The sequence below is a fragment of the Aegilops tauschii genome, chromosome 2, assembly GCF_002575655.3.
Source record: "Aegilops tauschii subsp. strangulata cultivar AL8/78 chromosome 2, Aet v6.0, whole genome shotgun sequence".
Lineage (NCBI taxonomy): Eukaryota > Viridiplantae > Streptophyta > Magnoliopsida > Poales > Poaceae > Aegilops > Aegilops tauschii.
In genome coordinates this window covers 630,419,929-630,438,406 of record NC_053036.3, presented here as the reverse complement: position 1 = coordinate 630,438,406, position 18,478 = coordinate 630,419,929, and the positions used below count along the sequence as shown (strand labels likewise).

Below are 18,478 nucleotides of genomic sequence, written 5' to 3'. Positions count from 1 at the left end.
CACTCTTGTGCAAATGGATTTGGAAACTCTCGCAGGGAGCGACGGGTCTATGGGTTGATCTGCTGCGGGCCAAGTACTTCCCGAACGGGAATTTTTTCGAGGGCGTGGCGAGGGGATCTCCTTTCTGGAACGATCTCCAAGCGGTCCGGCCAGCTTTTGCTCAGGGAGCCAAGTTCTCCATTGGTAATGGACGCTCGGCTCGCTTCTGGCTAGATCACTGGGTGGGAGCCCAACCCCTCTGGGTCGACTTCCAGAACCTCTATACCCTGGCTGTCAACCCGGAGATCTCAGTTGCCACGGCGCTTGCCTCTTCCCCTCCGGCATTGCATTTTCGGAGAGAATTATCGCAAGTAGAACAAGCACACCTAACGGAATTGCTTGATACCATTGCGCCGGTCTCGCTGTCGTCGACGGCGGACACAGTCACCTGGGCCCTCACCCCGTCTGGCAAGTTTTCGATCAAGTATCTTTACCGTAAGCTGTGCCAGGGCCCATCCTTACAGATGCCAAAGGGCTTGTGGAACGCGCGCCTTCCGCTTAGGATTAAGGTGTTTTTCTGGCAACTGTTCCGCAATAGACTGCCCACTTCGGCTAACGTCGCCAAACGCAATGGGCCGTCGACAGGCCTGTGTGCGATATGTAACGTCCTGGAGGACGCGACCCATGTTTTTTTCCAATGTCCTCTGGCACGTTTTGCTTGGAGCGCCGTTCGTGCAGCGGCCAACTCCTCCTGGGATCCCCGGTCAGCGTTTGACCTCGCAACCATAGTAGGCTCGTTTCACGGTGGCAACAACCGAGTGCTCTGGAGCTGTTTCGGCGCCTTGACCTGGGCAGTCTGGCTCACTAGGAACAAACTAGCTATCGAGGGTATCTTCCCATCTCACCCTGCTAACATAATCTACAAATGCAACCTTCTTCTGCAGCAGTGGAGTCCGTTGGCGAAGCGCAAGGATGCTGAAAAACTGAATCTCGCCCAAGATCGCCTTCGTCAGATCTATGTTTTGGCTAGGGAGCCATCTGCCACCTCTGCGCCGTGAAGTGACCCTTTTGTCTTGCGAGCGAGCCTGCGTGCTCTATGCTCTGCCTCCGGGCCTGTATTTTCTGCGTGCTACTGCTGGCCTGGTCTAGACTTGTGCGCCTTCGTGCCGTCGAGGTCTGAGCCTCCGTGCTCTGGTTCGAAACTTATGTCTGAGCCTACGTGCTCGTGTTCGAGGTCCTAACACTGTCTGTTACGCTGCCTATGATGTGGGCTTTATTAATTTAAAGCCGGACGCTCCTAGCGTCTTCGTTCTAAAAAAAAAAGGGCAAGTTTAACCGCAGTCGTAAGGTTCAGTTCAATAGTGGATAGAGGTCGAAATTCCTCCAACTTGTCAAGGAGATTGATGGTAGTATTGCAGTTTTTGCCAGAACAGTAGGAGATCTGGAGGTAGCCGCCCATTTTTTCGCCATGTCTCTGGTTCTCTTGATCCGAAGAGAAAGCTTGCCCACCAAACCCAAGTGGCAATGTCGCGGCCCAACACTTGCCCAATTGGACGAAACCCGAAGCTTAAATAAATTGTTGCTCAGAAGAGAGTTGTTAAAACGAAAGACAGAGGGCTTCGGGATTTGAGTAGCAGCCGATAGGCAGATTGGAACGTGGTCAGAGGTCGACCTAGTAGAGGACGAGAGAGAGCTGTCTGGGAACATTTGAGTCCAAGCCACATTAACCAACGCCCTGTCTAGACGAACTAAAATCGGCACGTCCGGCTATTGGACCAAGTAAATCTCCTGTCCAGAAGGGGGAGATCCTGCAGTTGCATGGATTGGATAGCCGAAGAAAAGAGAAGTGCTTCGTGCATGTTGGAGTTATCCGAGGATTTGTCGGCTGGGCGAAGTGTCAAGTTAAAATCACCGACGATGACCCAAGGGCAAGACATGGATACAGAGAGGTCCATAAGTTCTTGCAAAAAGACCGGTTTAGAGGCCGAATCACAGGGACCATAAACGTTTGAAATCACGAAAGCTAGATCATCGGACGTAGATTCAAGCCAGCAGGATAAAGTGAACTGCCCTTTGGAAACGATAGAGCAACTCCAAAGATTGCAATCCCAGGCGGTAAGAATCCCACCCGAGGCACCATTAGACGGGATGCAGTGGTAGTTTCTGAGATTTGGAGGGAGAAAGGAGATCGCTTTGAAGGAAGAGAGGTCCTGAAGCTTAGTTTCTTGACAGCAGAAGACCGAACAGTTTGAAGCAGAAATAGCTGCCTTAACATCTGTACATTTTTTGGCCCTACCTAGCCCTCGCACGTTCCAGGAAGTGATTTGGAGGTTTTTAATCATTGGGAACAAACGAAGCGACAAAGGTAAGGCGACACTTGGAATTGAAATATATTGCAATGATACCGTCGAATTTGTGTGCTTACAAACAACCGTGCCATTTTTGGTCTTGCCAAGCGGTTTCTGTCTCGATTCTTGATCACAAGTATACCAAGGTTACAGAGTCCAGCCCCCCTGCTTTCCAGGGTCCGCTTCTTGTAGCCAAGGCAAGGCACAGCGTGGAACTGCACGCAGAAGAAAAAATTTCCCCCGTTTCCATCGTTTTACTTTTGTTAATGAAGGAAAACTTAGCTTTCAGAAGTTCAGTTCTTCTACTATTCAGATGCTTTTTCCATCGCAATATGTTCTTTTATACAGAGGAAAAATCGCCGTTCCTTTTGTACACATTCGCAGTTCGCCAACTGCAGTTCGTGCACACATTCGCAGGGAGCACTTCGCACTAGGAAGCTGCTGCATACACATCAGCAATATTATGTCCTCTCTTGCATGCACTAGGGAGCGCTTTGCAGAAGGATGGCGTTACACATCAGCGGGCCTGTCCTCTCTTGCCCTGCTGGTGCACCACCACCATGAACGTTCCATTGCAGTACTGAATTCTCGGTCTATGCTTGCTGTTTTTTTCTTCCTTTGTTAACTTTTGCGAACTTGTGGGCCTTTGTAAACTGTAATAGTGAATTGTGTTCACCTTCGGGTGTAGAGACAGGGAGTGTAATCCTTTCATTATCTACAGAACTGAACTCGTTTGTGCATTAAGATTTAAATCCAACTTCTGCATCATGGCAAGCTACAAGTCTCTATAGTATGCATCACAATTGAGCCTGCCAGTAACAAGTTCAGCTTGGAGCCGGTCAATGTCCTGTTGAATGGGTTATGAGCTCTGCTTGCAGCCTCCTCTTCCCACATCTATTCAGACTCGGCGAGACACAATCTAAACAGGTCTCACAAATCGAGGTCGGAGTCATCTTGTTTTACGAGAACTTCATCTTTGCTTGCACGTGAGCACGTGTCTTTTGTACCTTTCCATACTCACCTTTCCCTCTGCCCGACTTTCTTCTTTCCCTTTTTTCTAGGTGTGTTAGGCTTTTCGGTAATACCTAGGAGGGATCCAGGGAGACTAAGTTGAACGATTTATCTCTGGTCGCATCCTGGATTAAGGATTGTGCCTTTTATCATGTGCCAGATTGATTGTTTTCCACATTCATGAATTTGTACGTTGTTTCTTGATACTTCCAGTTTCATTTCGCATACTACATGCTACTGGGTTCATGGGACTTAATATGGCGCCGTATGGGAGCGTGGTCATGTGAGTATACCTATCAACTTCATATTACGAAAAAGGGTCCCCCATTTTATATATAAAGCAATATCGCAGTACACCCGAGAGAACGATACAAACACACACCACCCAACACCGCACACAACACACACCCAGGGCAAGATACAAGGATGCTGGGCACCAACACACCACTCCAACGACTACAAAGCACACAAAGGATAAGCAAAGGAGCACCGCCTTGAGCCGACGGAGATCACCGAGAGCGATACCTAGGAGAGGTGAGAGGCCGACGGCGGAGCGAGGACTCCAAAACGGTGCCTTCAAGAAGGGCACGACCATAGCCGCCACCGTCCGATCACGTAGATCAAGTTTTCACCCGGAGTAATCCGAAGGGAGTGGGAGCACCACGACGGAGCCTGCAAGGAGGAAACGACGTCCCCGGACGCCGCCACCGTTGGCCGGGATTAGGCAGGTGATGTACCCTGGTGCACCGATCCCTCCGACGCATCCCAGCTCCGCCAACCTTCCGCAACCATGCCGCCCGAGAGGCCATGACTGCCCACCCGCACCCGAGCCGCGCAATCTGCCCAAGATCAGCGCGCCTCCCACCGCTAGGGCCGCCGCGCTGCATCCAGACAGCCTCGAGAACATCAAAGGAGCAAGCTTTGGACAACACAAACCCCAACCACCGCCGAAAGCAACAAACCATCCCGCCTCAGGCAACGTCGAGTCAGCGACCAGCAAGCACTGGGGTGAGGAAGCGGGAAGGGAGGAGCGGCACACGCTTGTGCCGAAGACGGGGGCACCACTTCAAGCCCCCATCCCTCCTACTGGCCTTCCCACCCGAAGCACCCGGTTTCGCCTCACCACTACCCCTGGCACAGACCGGCGAGAGGCCACCGACGGCTGCCCATCCGACGAAGATAGGGGAAAGGATCGCCGCTACCGCAGCCAAGGAAGGGCCCATGGACTGTCCGCCCGCGCCACACGCCGTCACCCCGTCCGGGACGAAGGCCCGGCCGGACCCCAGGACACGTACGCACCGCCACCACCGCAACCACGCCACCAGCATCGCCACCCCTAAGCACGCAACGCCAGCAGCCCGCGACCCAAGCCACACACGGCCCGCGCCATCACAGGGCAGAGCAAGCAACTGAGCCGCCACCCGCCCGCCTGGATGCGCACCATCCACCGCCGCCGCCACGCCTCCTGCTCCGCCAGCCGTGGCCATGGCAGAACCAGACGCCAGTGGCCCAGGCAGCCCGCTGCCCCCGCAGCAGGGCCGCCAGAGCCAAATCGGCCAGATCTGGCCGGGGCCGTCCTGCGTGTCACCACCAGAGGAAGACACACCGCTGCCGCCGCACGCCAAGAGGGCCCCAGGTCGCTGCTGCACCGCCGCCACCCAGCACGCCCGCCACCGCGCCGCCGGGCCCCGCACAGCCCAATGCCCTCCCGCGGCTGCGCCATCCCGCGCCAGCAGCTGACCGCGAGGAAGAGGGTGAGATCCCCGCCGCCAAAGCCCGGCCGGCGCCTCCCGGTGGCGGCGGGAGGGGGAGAGGCCGACGGGGGAGATGAGTGGCGGCGCACTAGGGTTCCCCGAGGACGCTCGCAGGAGCGGCTCGGGGGGGGGGGGGGGGCGGAGGGGGGTGGCAAATGTGGTTACCGCCCATTTGCTTTTATCAACTTCATATTCTACTCCCTCCCTCCGGAAATAGTTGTCATCAAAATAAACAAAAGAGGATGTATCTAGACGTATTTTAGTTCTAGATACATTTTTTTTTATTCATTTTAATGACAAGTATTTTCGGACGAAGAGAGTAGATTTTAATCGTGTCCCATAAATTTCCTTCCATCTCCAAGGACGTCGGGGTATTCACTCTCTCACAATCTACAACCGTACTCCCGTACTCTAGTACGTATGCACAGCCAGTCTCCGATCGATCGTAGGCAGTAGCTCGGTCTTTGATCAGAGGACCGGTGAGCTTGCAACATATCGACGTTGAGCTGCAGGCGGGTAGCTTTAAGTTGAAGATGCAATCGGGCAAGACGACCGGGCGAAGACCTAGCAGTGAGAGCGACTGCACCCGGTCCACCACGAAATATCTTGGTAGATTCTCAACGGGTTTCATACGTACTCCTACCTAAACTGGAATCTTTTATGGGATAATACTCCCGCAGGTTGCTTGCACGTGAGCACGCGGTTTCCCATGACATGCATGCATGCGTACCTTTTCCAGCTCACCTGACTGTTCCCTCTTAATTAAGCTATTGCATGGAGCCTTGGTTCACGTACCAAAGGTTTTTCCAAGCAAAACGTGGAGTCTCATAGTGGCTAACCCTCTTGCCCCTCTTCTTCCTCTTGGGCATAGAAAACATCATCTATTGTTTCACCTAAGATTCGGTCTCCCGAGCATGTCGTCAATGTCCCTAGGCTTGTTTGGATCGAGATCCACTCACCTGATTCACCGAATGGCTGTCAGGCATGTCGCGTCCTTTGTGAACGGCACTGCCCAGCGAGGTGCGCGACCACGCTGCCGCCAAAAGTAGCACGCAGGAATCATTCCCGTCTTCCCGCCCTGCGCTGAAACAAATACTCGGAGACAAACGCCAGTAGCAACAACTGGAGTCTGCCTCATAGCCGCCCTGAGTATAAAAATCGAGGAGAGAGAGAGAGGGGGGATTTTTGAGCCCGGGTGCGTTGGAGGATTTTATTTTAAATAGTTCAAAAATCACATTTAAATTTTCAAAAAGAATGCTAAACTTTTTTTTACATGATCATATGGATGTATATACACATGTGTAAAGTTTGGTGATGAAATAAGTAAACATATGAGCTATACAAAAATGACAAAATGATGATTTCTAATAGATGATACGCACACTCGTGCGTATTCCAGAAAAATGATGATTTCTAAATAGTGAATAATAAATGCACTGTTCATCTTTCAAAAATCATTACTTTGTCATGTTTGTGTGACTCACATGGTTACTTATTTCAGCATCAAAAATTTGCATGTGTGTAATATACATCCAAATTAACATGTCGCTTATTTTAGAAATTTTGGGAACTTCAAAATATCTATTCGCCGCTATTTAAAATATAGGGTTCACTGGAGCTCATCCTCCAAAGTGACTTTCTAGGAGAAAGCCTAGTAGTTTGACTTTGACATAACTCGTGACTCGTGCTTTTACTGTCTATCAATTATTCTTTATGTAAGAACAATACACCACAACAGATAAATAGAGACATCATTAGAAATTGTTGGCAAAAACAAAACACCCCGTCGTTGATTGAATCCTTTTATAATTAATAGGTCCATCTTTTTTAGAGGAATTAATAGATTTATCTAAGCTGGCAAATATCCATAAATTGTACCAAACTTATCGCCGCATTTTCGTTTTCGTAATTGTACTAAAAATTGACCATGGTCGTTAGATCTTTATGACTACTCAGACCGATTAAGCTTTTTAGATCTTCTATAATTGTACACGTCACAACTGCAAGATCAATCATACGTACGTGCCAACCTTAAATTATGCATAAACAACACAACCAATAGTGAGTCCATTTTTTTTTAAAGCAACACAGTGTATTTCAACCAATTGTTGAATAATATACTATGCGAATTAAAGGTAGCAATAATCAGTAATATTTCCTGAGAAATTTGCTTCAGATGGTTGTTAGGAAAGTGGAATTCATTATTTCATACTCTCATCGTTCCTAAATATAAGTCTTTTTAGTGATTTCAATATAAACTACATATGAAGCAAAATGAGTGAATCTACACTCTAAACAACATCTATATATATAGTTCATATTAAAATCTTTAGAAAGACTTATATTTAGGAACGAAGGGAGTAATATAAGTATAGTACTAGTACATACGCGCATGCCAGTCTCTGATCAATCTTCACACACTAGCTCGGTGATATGCGGAACTTGAAGGAAATCGTTGCGGGGCTGCACCATGCGATCGGCCGGGCAAGAGTAACGGGCAACTGCACCCAGTCCAACACGAAATATCGCGCTAGCTTCTCATCGGGTTAACACATCTAAATCGGATTCTTTTATCAGTAAAACTTTTTGGTTGCCTGCACGTGAGCTCGCGATTTCCCATGGCGCGCGCATGCATACCCTCTCCCCCCTCACTGCACTCTCTTAAACTACCAAGCCCGGCAGTCGAGCCAGCCAAATGAAAACTAGCAAATGGAGGAGAAACCAGTAGACTGTTTGACTAGCAAACTGAAGAGAAACCACAAATCCCCCGCTCCACCACCATTAGCATTCCACGGAGGAAACCAGCACGAGAAGCGGCAGCTCCGGAGCATGGGAGATGAGGTTGACGCTTTCTCGGAGGAGCTTCGACGGCGGCCAGAAGTAAGGATCATCAACAAGTATGCCGTCCTTGCGGCGTACGTCAGAATTACCCTGAAATCCATCGGGGCCTTGCTGCTTTTGTGGGCCACCGTGGTCCTACTCGGCGGCTTCGTCTCGTCGATGAAGAAGGACGATTTTTGGTCTGTGACCATCATAGCATTCGTGCAGGCTGCCGGGTTAGTGCTTAGTATTCAGCTCTTCCTGAATGCAATCTTTTTCCGGTTTTGCTATTTTTTAGGTCCCTGGAATTATTCAAAGTGTCGTTCACTTTTTCTTAGTTCATCCTGTGATCGCCGAAGAAGAAGTAGCACCACTACCTATCTTAGGCGGCCCCTAAATATTTTCTGTTAAATTTGTATTGTCGATGTTAAGTGTGACGTGAAGTTCTCCATGATTTTGAAACGATAAAATCTGTAGGTTCTCTCCCATGTCGCTCCCGCGGACAACCTAGGAGCCACTGCCTCAGACCCCCCCCCCCCCCCCCCCCCCCCCGCCGCGCCGGAGCAGTTGCGACATGTCTGGAGATGGGAGAGTTCGTGCGCAGTGACGGAGCTAGCACTTCTATAAGAGCATCTCTAACAGATCCTGCAAAAGAGGTCATTCGGTAATATCACTGCCGATTTAGCGGACGAGCACATTTTTTCCGGCCGTCTCATAATTTTTTTATGGGAACCTGCAAAGTCCGGGCCGGTTCCGCCATATCTGCGGGATCCCTCCCTCTTTTTTCTGGTTCCCCTATCCTTGGCACGAAGAAAACTTTCGCCGCTTTTTGTTCCCGCCTCACGCGCCGCCGCCACCTCGGATATCGCTGTCCCTCACCGCGTTGCCAACCGACCCTATGGAGTACCCGCAGCCTTCGGGTGCAGCATTTCATGTGCTGCCCCCACCAAGTATGCCGCCGCTTCGTCCTCCCGCGTCTCCCTCAGCCGTGCATGCCAGCGCCGCCCCAACACCTTCTGTTGCCAACAGCAAGAGGAAGCGGCAAGGGAATCACCTCGTTCAAGGGGGCGTAGGCAGCACGACACCACCTCCTTCTACCCCTGCTCCGGTTCCTCCCGTCGCGGTCGCCGGTGCAAGGAAGGAGACTGCCTCCACCGGACTGGACGGCATTCGGGCGGAGCCCCCAAGGAAGAAGGTTGTCGCGGCAAGAGGCCAGGCTCCTCCTCGGCCTCCGGTTGGCCACATTCTCCCCAATCATGGCCACTTGACCGGTCACGCCTACCACATGTTTGATGAAAAACGTTCGGGAGATAAAAACAATTCTTTTGCTTAAAACGCTTCGGTGATCTTTGGTTCAACTTTGAAGCACTTGTTTACGCTTGCCCATTGAATTTTGTAGCCAAAACATGCACACAACATATACCGAAATGTTGGAGGAGAATGCGGTGAATTTGAGTGCTCCCCTTGACGATTTTGATACACCACACGTGGAGGTCGAGGCGGAGGTGGATCAAGCTGATGATGGTGGTGACAAAGTGGAAGTGATTGAGGAGGCCGTGTATGATGCTAGGGTGGGGAGGACCGACAACTACACGGAGACGGAGGATGTGTGCTTGATACAAGCATGGGAGAGTGTATAACTTTATGCGGTGATCGGCAAGGATCAAACCTTTGGGAATTATTGGCGAAGGATCGAGGACAAGTATCACTGGATCTTGTCATTCCCCTCCGGCCGGTCTTTGAAGTCACTCAAAGGCCGCAGGGACGTGATCAAGAAAACTTGTGGCCATTGGAGTGGGTGCTTCCAGCAAGTGTGGAATGCACCCTCAATTGGCGTCACTATTGATGATTATGTGAGTGTTTCTTCATTTTGTTGAGTTTGGTCGAGTTGATTAAAGTTTGAGGTAATATTTGCCTCAATGTCCATGTGTAGGATCACATCACCAATCAGAAGGAAACAAGAAGAAAGCGAGAGTGAAGAGGACAACCGAGGCAACCACTTTGAGAGAACAAATTGCTGATATGGCGAAGATAAAAGAGACCATGTTAAGCAAGCATTGGGATGCTAAGGTGGCCATGGCCGAGAAGAAAGAGAAACACAAGGAGAAGTGGGAGAAAGGTGTGCCTTCGAAGAGCGCAAGATTGCCCTAGAAGAGCAAAAGTGGACGGATGAGAAGACCACCTCGAGGAAGACTGTTTCATGTTGATGAATCTGGAGGGCATGGATGCAACGAAAAAAGTATTTTGGGAATTGAGAAGAATGAAGATCATGTGCCAGAGAAAGATGGAGCTTCAAAACCTCGTGACCAGTGGGCTGGGCAATGGTGGTGGTGTTGGGTTTGGAAGGAGTTTTGCTTTCGGCAATTTTGATGGTGGTGGTGGCTTCGGCAATGGTGGTGGTGGAGGGTTTGGAGGTGGTGATGGCTTTGACGGTGGTGGTGGTGGAGGGTTTGGAAGTGGTGGTGGCTTCAGCAATGGTGGTAGAGGAGGGTTTAGAGGTGGCGTTGGCTTCGACATTGGGGGTGGTGGTGGTGGTGAAGCTTTTAACAATGGTGGTGGAGGTGGTGGTGGTGCTTCGACAAACGGTGTTCTGATGACGGTGGTGCTCATTCTCCAGTCAATGTGGATGAAGATGGGATTGCTTATTCTCCGGTAAATGTGGATGGCGATTGAGGTGCCAAGGCCGGTGGTGGTGGCGACGATCTTCACCACAATGAGGATGTTGCTTGATTTCTTCATGACCGATGGTCATTTGATCATGTTTTGTTTTGTTTGGTCGTGCACTGTTTATTGCTAAACTTGCTACATCACATGTTGCGTGTGATTTTGGATATGATGAACTAGTTAATGTATCTTTCCTACATATAAAGGTTGGAGTTGATAATGAGTTTACATGTGAGACCATATAAATAAACAAAGTGCACTTCTATCCATAAGTGAGACTAGAAGTTCTCCAAAAGATAAAAGAAACAAGTGTTACTTTTACGAGACCTATCCCAAATAAATATTTACACTACTACCCTAACATGAGAATAACACTTTTATAAAAACACTGTTTATAAATGCATACTACTCCCGTTCAAAACCATGGCATTTATATTAATTTCTCTATCCAGCCAATTTATTCAATGCTATAGCATAACGCAGCCAGCAAACATCAGTTTACCGTCTGCTGCCAATCGCGCTTAGAATGAACACATGCCCAATTCTTTGCCAGGTGTTTTTCAAGAAAAAAATAAGTATAAACTATTAATATACCGAGTGTCCATTCTTAACCTAGTGGAGTGTTTTTCCGCTACACATGGTAAAGGTACATGTTTTTCAATTCTAATAAAAAGTACCCGGTGAACTTCTTGACATTCTGTAAATAAAAAAAGTCTACTATAATGGCATATTTTATAATCTAAAAAAATTGACACAAAATAGAGAAAAAGAGGTTTTAAGGGCATACTCCGACCCTCAAACCGTCTGCAACCATTCAAACCGTGCGGTGCGGAAGTGTTTTGCTATCCAGCTCAGTCCTCTATCAGTCCGCTCGGCGGTCCGGACGTGTTTTTCCCCGCAAATCAAAGAAAACTAAGGGGGCTTTACGGGCGTCCGGACCACTACCACGCCCGCTCCTGATTCCTGAATAGTGTGGCCCACCAAAATCTCCCACCCACCTCTCCCGCGCTTTTCGTTCGATGTAGCGTGGCCCAGAGCATGCAATGGCCGACATTGATGCCGCGTGATGTGACCGGCCGGGAGTGCAGCGCTAACTGACGCGACATCTCGGGAGCCGCTGCTTCGATGCAGCGGAGGAACCAACTCTGGCCGTTGTGCCACATTGAAGCGCCTGACCGTCTGTTCGCATGGCCTAACCGAGGCTATATAAGCCGTGCTCCGGCGGCGTCCACATCATATTCACCGCATCGCTCTGCACGTCATCGTCCTCACCTCCACTCTTTCTCCACAACTCTGGCGAGGGGAAATTCATGGGCCTCAGTGGCGGCTCCGAAGCCCGCCCTCAAACTCCGAGGGCGCCCCCCTCACCGGTGGCCGGCTCCTCGGCGATGGCGGAGATCGTCATTTCCCCTGGCAACGAGGAGTACCAACCGCCACAGTAGCAGTCGGCGGCGCAGCAACAACCAGTAACGCAGGGCACGGTCTACGTGTGATGAACGAGGAGTACGATTAGCAGATGGAGGTCATGCTCCGTTTGTCCGTACTCCACCTCAACGGCCCGGCGGCGCCACCGAAGACGCTCCTCCTGTTGGAAATATGCCCTAGAGGCAATAATAAATTGGTTATTATCATATTTCCCTGTTCATGATAATTATTTATTATCCATGCTAGAATTGTATTGATCGGAAACTCAGATACATGTGTGGATACATAGACAACAACGTGTCCCTAGTGAGCCTCTACTAGACTAGCTCGTTGATCAAAGATGGTTAAGGTTTCCTAACCATAGACATGAGTTGTCATTTGATAACGGGATCACATCAATAGGAGAATGATGTGATGGACAAGACCCAACCATAAGCATAGCATTTGATCGTATTAGTTTATTGCTATTGCTTTCTTCATGTCAAGTAGCTGTTCCTAAGACCATGAGATCATGCAACTCCCTGGCACCGGAGGGATGCCTTGTGTGTATCAAACTTTACTTCGTAACTGGGTGATCATAAAGGTAATCTACAAGTATCTCCGAGGGTGTCTGTTGGGTTGGCATGGATCGAGACTGGGTTTTGTCACTCCGTATGACGGAGAGGTATCTCTAGGCCCTCTTGGTAATACAACATCACAAGAAGCTTGCAAGCAATGTGACTAAGGAGTTAGTCGCGGGATCTTGTATTATGTAACGAGTAAAGAGACTTGCCTGTAACGAGATTGAACTAGGTATGGAGATACCGACAATTGAATCTCGGACAAGTAACATACCTCTAGACAAAGGGAACCGCATACGGGATTGATTGAATCCTTGGCATCGTGGTTCGACCGATAAAGATCTTCGTCTAATATGTGGGAACTAATATGGGCATCCAGGTCCCGCTATTGGTTGTTGACTGGAGAGGTGTCTCGGTCATGTCCACATGATTCTCGAACCCATAGGGTTCGCATGCTTAACGTTCGGTGAAGCTAGAATAGTATTGGGATATTCGTGTTGGTGACCGAATGTCGTTCGGAGTCCCGGATGAGATCTCGAATGTCACGAGGAGCTCCGGAATGGTCCAGAGGTAAATTTTTATATATGGGAAGTCATATTTTGGCTACCGGAAAAGTTTCTGGTTTTACTCGTACTATACCGGGAAGCTTCCGGAAGGTTCCCAAAGGTTCTAGAAGGTTCCTGAGGAGCCCGGAAGGATCCCTCCAGCACCTAGGGCGTGCATGGGCTATAGGGGGTGTCCTAGCCTTATTGGGCCAGGCGCACCAGCCCCCTAAGGCCCATCCGCCTAGGGGAAGGGAAACCCTAAGGGAGAGGGCCCTCCACTTGGCTTGGAGGGCACTCCTCCCCCTTTAGCCGCCTCCCCTCCTTGGGGGAGGGGCTAGCGCTGCACCGCCAGCCCTCCAACACCCCTATATATAGTAGGAAGGAGGCGCAAGGGCTGGAGACAACAATTCCCATGCCCATGTGGCCTCCCATCTCTCCCGTTCTTCCTCATTCGTAGTTCCGGAGGCGCTTGGTGAAGCCCTGCTGGGATTGCTCCACCATCATCTCCACCATGCCGCCGTGCTGGTTGAGATCCCATCTACTTCTCCTCCCTCTCTTGTTGGATCAAGAAGGAGGAGACGTCATCGAGCCGCATGTGTGCTGAACGCGAAGGTGCCATTCGTTCGGCGCTAGATCGGATTGGATCACGATTGGATCGTGAAGAGTATGACTACATCAACCATGTTTCTTAACGCTTTCGCTTAGCGATTTACAAGGGTATGTAGATCCAATCTCTCCTCTCATAGATGTTCATCTCCTAGATTGATCATGGCGAGCGTAGGAATTTTTTTGTTTCCCATGCAACATTACCCAACACCTCGATGTCAAGCTGGAGCTTGCGTCCCCTCCCCACTCTCCCCGGCGCAATCATGACATCCAAATCGGATGCCACGTCTAAGAGGAGCCCCTCTCGTCACCTCCCCTGCGTGTCAAGGAGTGGCTCTCGTCGCCGCCCCATCGCGTGAAGAAGGAGTGATGCCCTCCGCCGCCGCACCGCGTCAAGGAGGAGTGGCGCTTGCCGCCGCCCCTGCCCCACGCGATCGCCGCGAAGGCGTGTGGTTGCCTTCGCCACTACCTCGACAGTGGCAACAACTCGTCCTTCCAGAGCACCCGAACGGCGGTAGAGTACGCCAATAGGGAGCGGTGACGGCGGGACCGGTGCAACGCGGCGCGCCGGTCGGAGTTCATGGACTCAGACATCCGGCCGCCACACATCGTGGCGGACCCGGAACTGGCGTACGCCTAGACCCGGAGCAAGTGTCGTCTTCGCTGAGTAGTGGTCTCTCAGTGAGACCGCCGCCACCGCCACCTCCTCCAAGGCCCACCGCCCTCTCTCCCGCCCACGTCGTCGGTGGTTGCAGCCACACCATGTAAGGCACGGGAGGAAGCGGAGAGGATCATCCGCGAGCGGCAGGCGGCTACCGGGAAGCCACGCCGCGCCCTTTCGCCGCCCCAAGCCCAACTCCGACAACTACAACAACGGCCCCGGCAACGATGATAGAGGAGCCAGCCAGGCAGGCCGACATGGCCTACAAGGCCACCGTCAAGTATACGGTACTATAAGGTTGTATTTGTTTAAGGTTTTTAGTTCACCAGACGTACTATCATCTGGTTTTATGTAAAAATCATGCAAGTGTGAATGAATATCATCCGATTTGTTTGAGTCCGAATCAAATTTGTTCATTTTCGTTGAATTTCATTTGAAATATATCCAAACATATGCGGCTAGCTTTGGATGGTCGGCTCCTGCATCCGTGTCCGCGGACTTGTCGGATGCGGGAGGAAATTTGAGGGTCAGTGTTGGAGATGCGAAATGTAGTCCCGTTCCTTTTGTTTACCAATTTTTAATTTTCTTGTTGACATCATGTCCTGTTTTTAACTGGAACAACACAGGGTATTCGAAGCAATCGGATTTGCTGGCATGGATTTATATTTGGATTGGTTTTTTTGTAATGGACCGGACATTAAATATTGGTTACAAAAGTGTCGGTGTGAACTTAACCAGTTGCCTATGAGACAATGGTCGAAGAAACAAATACAAAATGTCGTGTCATTTCTAATATTTATCACTCTGTCCGTGCGATCTGACCTAGTGGCGGTCCTCGCTGTTAGTGCACCATTGGTTTCCATGAAACTGTCGAGTCGTGCAATAAGGCAAGACCATGGCATCGCGGACGGGGAGGCATTTAAAGCAAATATGAAGCGGGCGCTAAACTTATTCTACGGCGCAGCATTTGCTCACGGCGCCATATCCGCATTGTGGATGACGGCTCAAGCGGGGGCTAATACGTGGATCGAGGTTATTGTCAGCGACCAACATGGTTTCAGCCCCAAGGTAATTCGTGCATATTTGCGCAAAACTAAAGACATGTGTCTAAAGAACAAAACGTCTGCAACAAGCTGGAATTTGATCACATATGGTGCCGGCTTGCTGGATTCCAGCTTACCAGAAGAATATGCGGCTGGAGGGAGGGTACTAACAATGCTGATTGATAAGGATGTACCATTACAGGTAAGACGGCTGCTGATCAGGTCACCCAGACAAAGAATTCAGAAGCTGATCGGCACCCTTGCTTGGAGAAGCCCAGCCGACCAAGAGATGATATGGCTTGCAGCGAGAATTGTGGAGCATCTCGCTAGCGACCTCAACCTTGCTCACTTTCCAGGAGCATTGGAATGCATATCCTCCCTCCTCAACCACAAAATTCTCCATTTACCATTTGTACCTGGGCAAAGGGAGGATGGTGAAGGAATTGATAAGGATCTTCTTTTGCCAGGCTTGAGAATTCTAGAGAATCTGGCGCATGACACAACTAACTGCACACTGATATACAACTCCAAGGGCCTTCTTTCAAAAATTGTTGCACCTGTCAGCTCCAACGAATTTGTAGAAGATATCAAGAGCAGCGCTGCATGGAACAAGGTAGCAGATGGGTCACTGAAAGTGGTTAGCCGCCTCATGGGTTCTTCAGGACGCACCGGCAAAAACATGTGCAGACTAATTGCAAACAATCGTAATGCAGTCAAAAACTTGGAGGTTGTTCTGGAAATGGATATTAAGAGCAACAGTGGTATCATAGAGCTACAGATGCGAGCTATAGAGGTTCTTACACAACTAGCCTTGCATCATCCAGCAAGTGCTTCTTTTATGATGCGAAGAGAAAAACTTATTGAGAGGGCGTTACACATCTTCCTTGCTGCAGATTGGATGGAAGATTATTTGAAAGATGAAAAAAAGAAGATTGAGAAACCAACTCTAAGCCAAAAAAACACTTCGCCAATACCGTCAATGGGAAGATGTATTGATAATCTCATTAAAAAGGTCAAAGAGAAGAGGGCCAAACAAGCAAGAGAAACGCGTGTGGAAAAGAAGATGAAAGAAGTTCAGAAAACTGCAAGCCGTCTTAAAGAAAAGGCAGGTGAAGCATTGGCCATGCTGTCCAGTGATTCAGAGGCTATCAAGAGCTTCACAGGATGCGATGATGATATCCATCGTCTTACTGAATTGCTCGACTGCAATATCAAGAGCATCAAATGCAAAATAAGTACAGCTGATACTGTGGAAATAGATATCAACACGGATTGTCGTATTAGCGTAGGAGTCATCTTGAAGAATTTGAGCAACTACGTCAAGGCACCAACCTTACGGAAGGTATGGCTGACCACACCTACTCCTACACGCCAAAAGTTTTCGGCAATAAACTTTTGCAAAAATAAATGTACATGGAAGGGTGGGTGCTTGAGTTTTTATCACATATAAGTATGCATGATGTTATAACATTAGCACCAAAGAAATTTCATGCAAAAATATGATCATACTTGCTCTCTACAAGAAAGACAAGTGGTTGCTGTTACCCTACAACTTTTTTTACAAGGTATATTTGACAATATGTTCGTATGATTTTTCTAGATGCTCATGTTAGAACATGATGCATATAACTTTCTGAGAATGTTTTAAGATAGGTAATTAGGTAAGTAGAAACTTACTCACTCATCTTTGCATTTCTAAAATCCTCTTATTGAACTTTTCCTAAGCTAAATAATATGTGTATTCCATTGCAGGTATTTGGAGAATTGATTCGAGTAGAACAAGACGAGCCTTTCACTTCAGGGAACCACAACAAGCAGTGTGGGGATAGGATTCTGCAAACGGAGCTGTTATCACTCGTCGCAGCAATTCGTGCAAACAACAATCTTAATCTTGCAGGAATCTTACTTTCGCAGACGCCGCCGGATACCCTGGAAGACTTTGTGATGAGGCTGAAGAAGATGGTGGAGGACAACATGTATGCCACCCCTGCATGCCTGGCGATACAAAAGCTTACTTGTGAGCTGGTTATAGAATTCATCAAGCATGATCGAAATGTCGAAATGATAGACAGACACAATATCATTGCCACATTACTGGAGGCTTCAGAGGTGATGGACTGTGTTGAGAGCAACATGCTTTTCGCTGGTGTTGATCGTGACTGCTACGGGGTTCCTCTGAAGCCTCTTTCTTCTGTTCTTGCTAAAAATGCTGAAGATCTTTTGGCACAGAGGAAACAGGCTCTGGGTATCACTATCAACATTGTGCCTGCCAGTGCACCAATACCGTGATTGCTGCATCACAGAGTATCTTTGCATGTTAAAAATACTGGAACGGGTGTTGAATTCTCGATGTGTTGTTTGCTTGTTGTTTTTTCTTCCTTTGTTTCCTTTGCGGATTTGTAATAATAACTGGCGCAGTGGGCATCCACATTGTGCTTGCTGGTGTATCAATTCAGCTTGGAGTTGCCAACTAATGTCCTGCTGAGTATTTATGTCTAACTCGTATGCAGCTACTTCTACTCAGACTTGCTTAATTTGATTTGTTACTATCCGATGTTAATGTGGGCATATAAACTGGCAGAACTCATCTACCGACAGTAAATCTCAGCATACTAGCTTAAGTTGTAACTATCCGATGTTTTTCCTTCAGCAAAACGTCAGGTAACACTTGGAACAACTGAACTTTTTATCCCTGTGGCCTGTAGACACTACACTTCGACGCCACGGCAACCTAACAGGCGGAGGAGGGGGCAGCCTATCGCTGCAGCGCATCAATAACTTCACAAGAGTAAAAGTCACTGGCAATCAGTCAATCAAGTTGGGGTTTGGACGCGACCTAGAGTAACGAACTGCAAACTGGACAGAGCAGATTCAGAGTGGATTGATCGAAGCTTACCAGGTAGTCCGCATGCCTACGCGCAGTCGCGGTCCGCACCGGCTTGGGGCGCACGGGCACTGACGGGCGCGCCGCCCGCCGCCGTCCACCAATGCGCGGCGAGGGCGGACACAAGATCCGCCGCCACCCTGGAGTCGCCACCTGTTTGAGAATCTTCCTTTTCTTT

The 18,478-nt window shown here is 49.2% G+C and overlaps 1 protein-coding gene across 1 annotated transcript; it reads left to right on the top strand.

The window, feature by feature from the left end:
• Positions 1 to 7,801: 7,801 nt before the first annotated feature.
• LOC120974286 (uncharacterized) lies at positions 7,802 to 17,890 on the top strand. The gene is made up of 3 exons (XM_045233689.2): positions 7,802 to 8,148; positions 15,000 to 16,758; positions 17,169 to 17,890. Exons 1-3 carry the CDS (start codon positions 7,802 to 7,804, stop codon positions 17,703 to 17,705), a joined length of 2,643 nt encoding a protein of 880 aa, XP_045089624.2. The 3' UTR covers positions 17,706 to 17,890.
• The last annotated feature ends 588 nt before the right edge of the window (positions 17,891 to 18,478 follow it).

What these genes read in the sequence shown, in the direction of transcription:
- LOC120974286 (XM_045233689.2), top strand. Translation starts at nt 7,802, where the DNA reads ATGGAGGAGAAACCAGTAGACTGTTTGACTAGCAAACTGAAGAGAAAC. An exon ending in GCATTCGTGCAGGCTGCCGG is followed by an intron (nt 8,149 to 14,999) that starts GTTAGTGCTTAG and finishes GGAACAACACAG; the next exon opens with GGTATTCGAAGCAATCGGAT. An exon ending in AGGCACCAACCTTACGGAAG is followed by an intron (nt 16,759 to 17,168) that starts GTATGGCTGACC and finishes ATTCCATTGCAG; the next exon opens with GTATTTGGAGAATTGATTCG.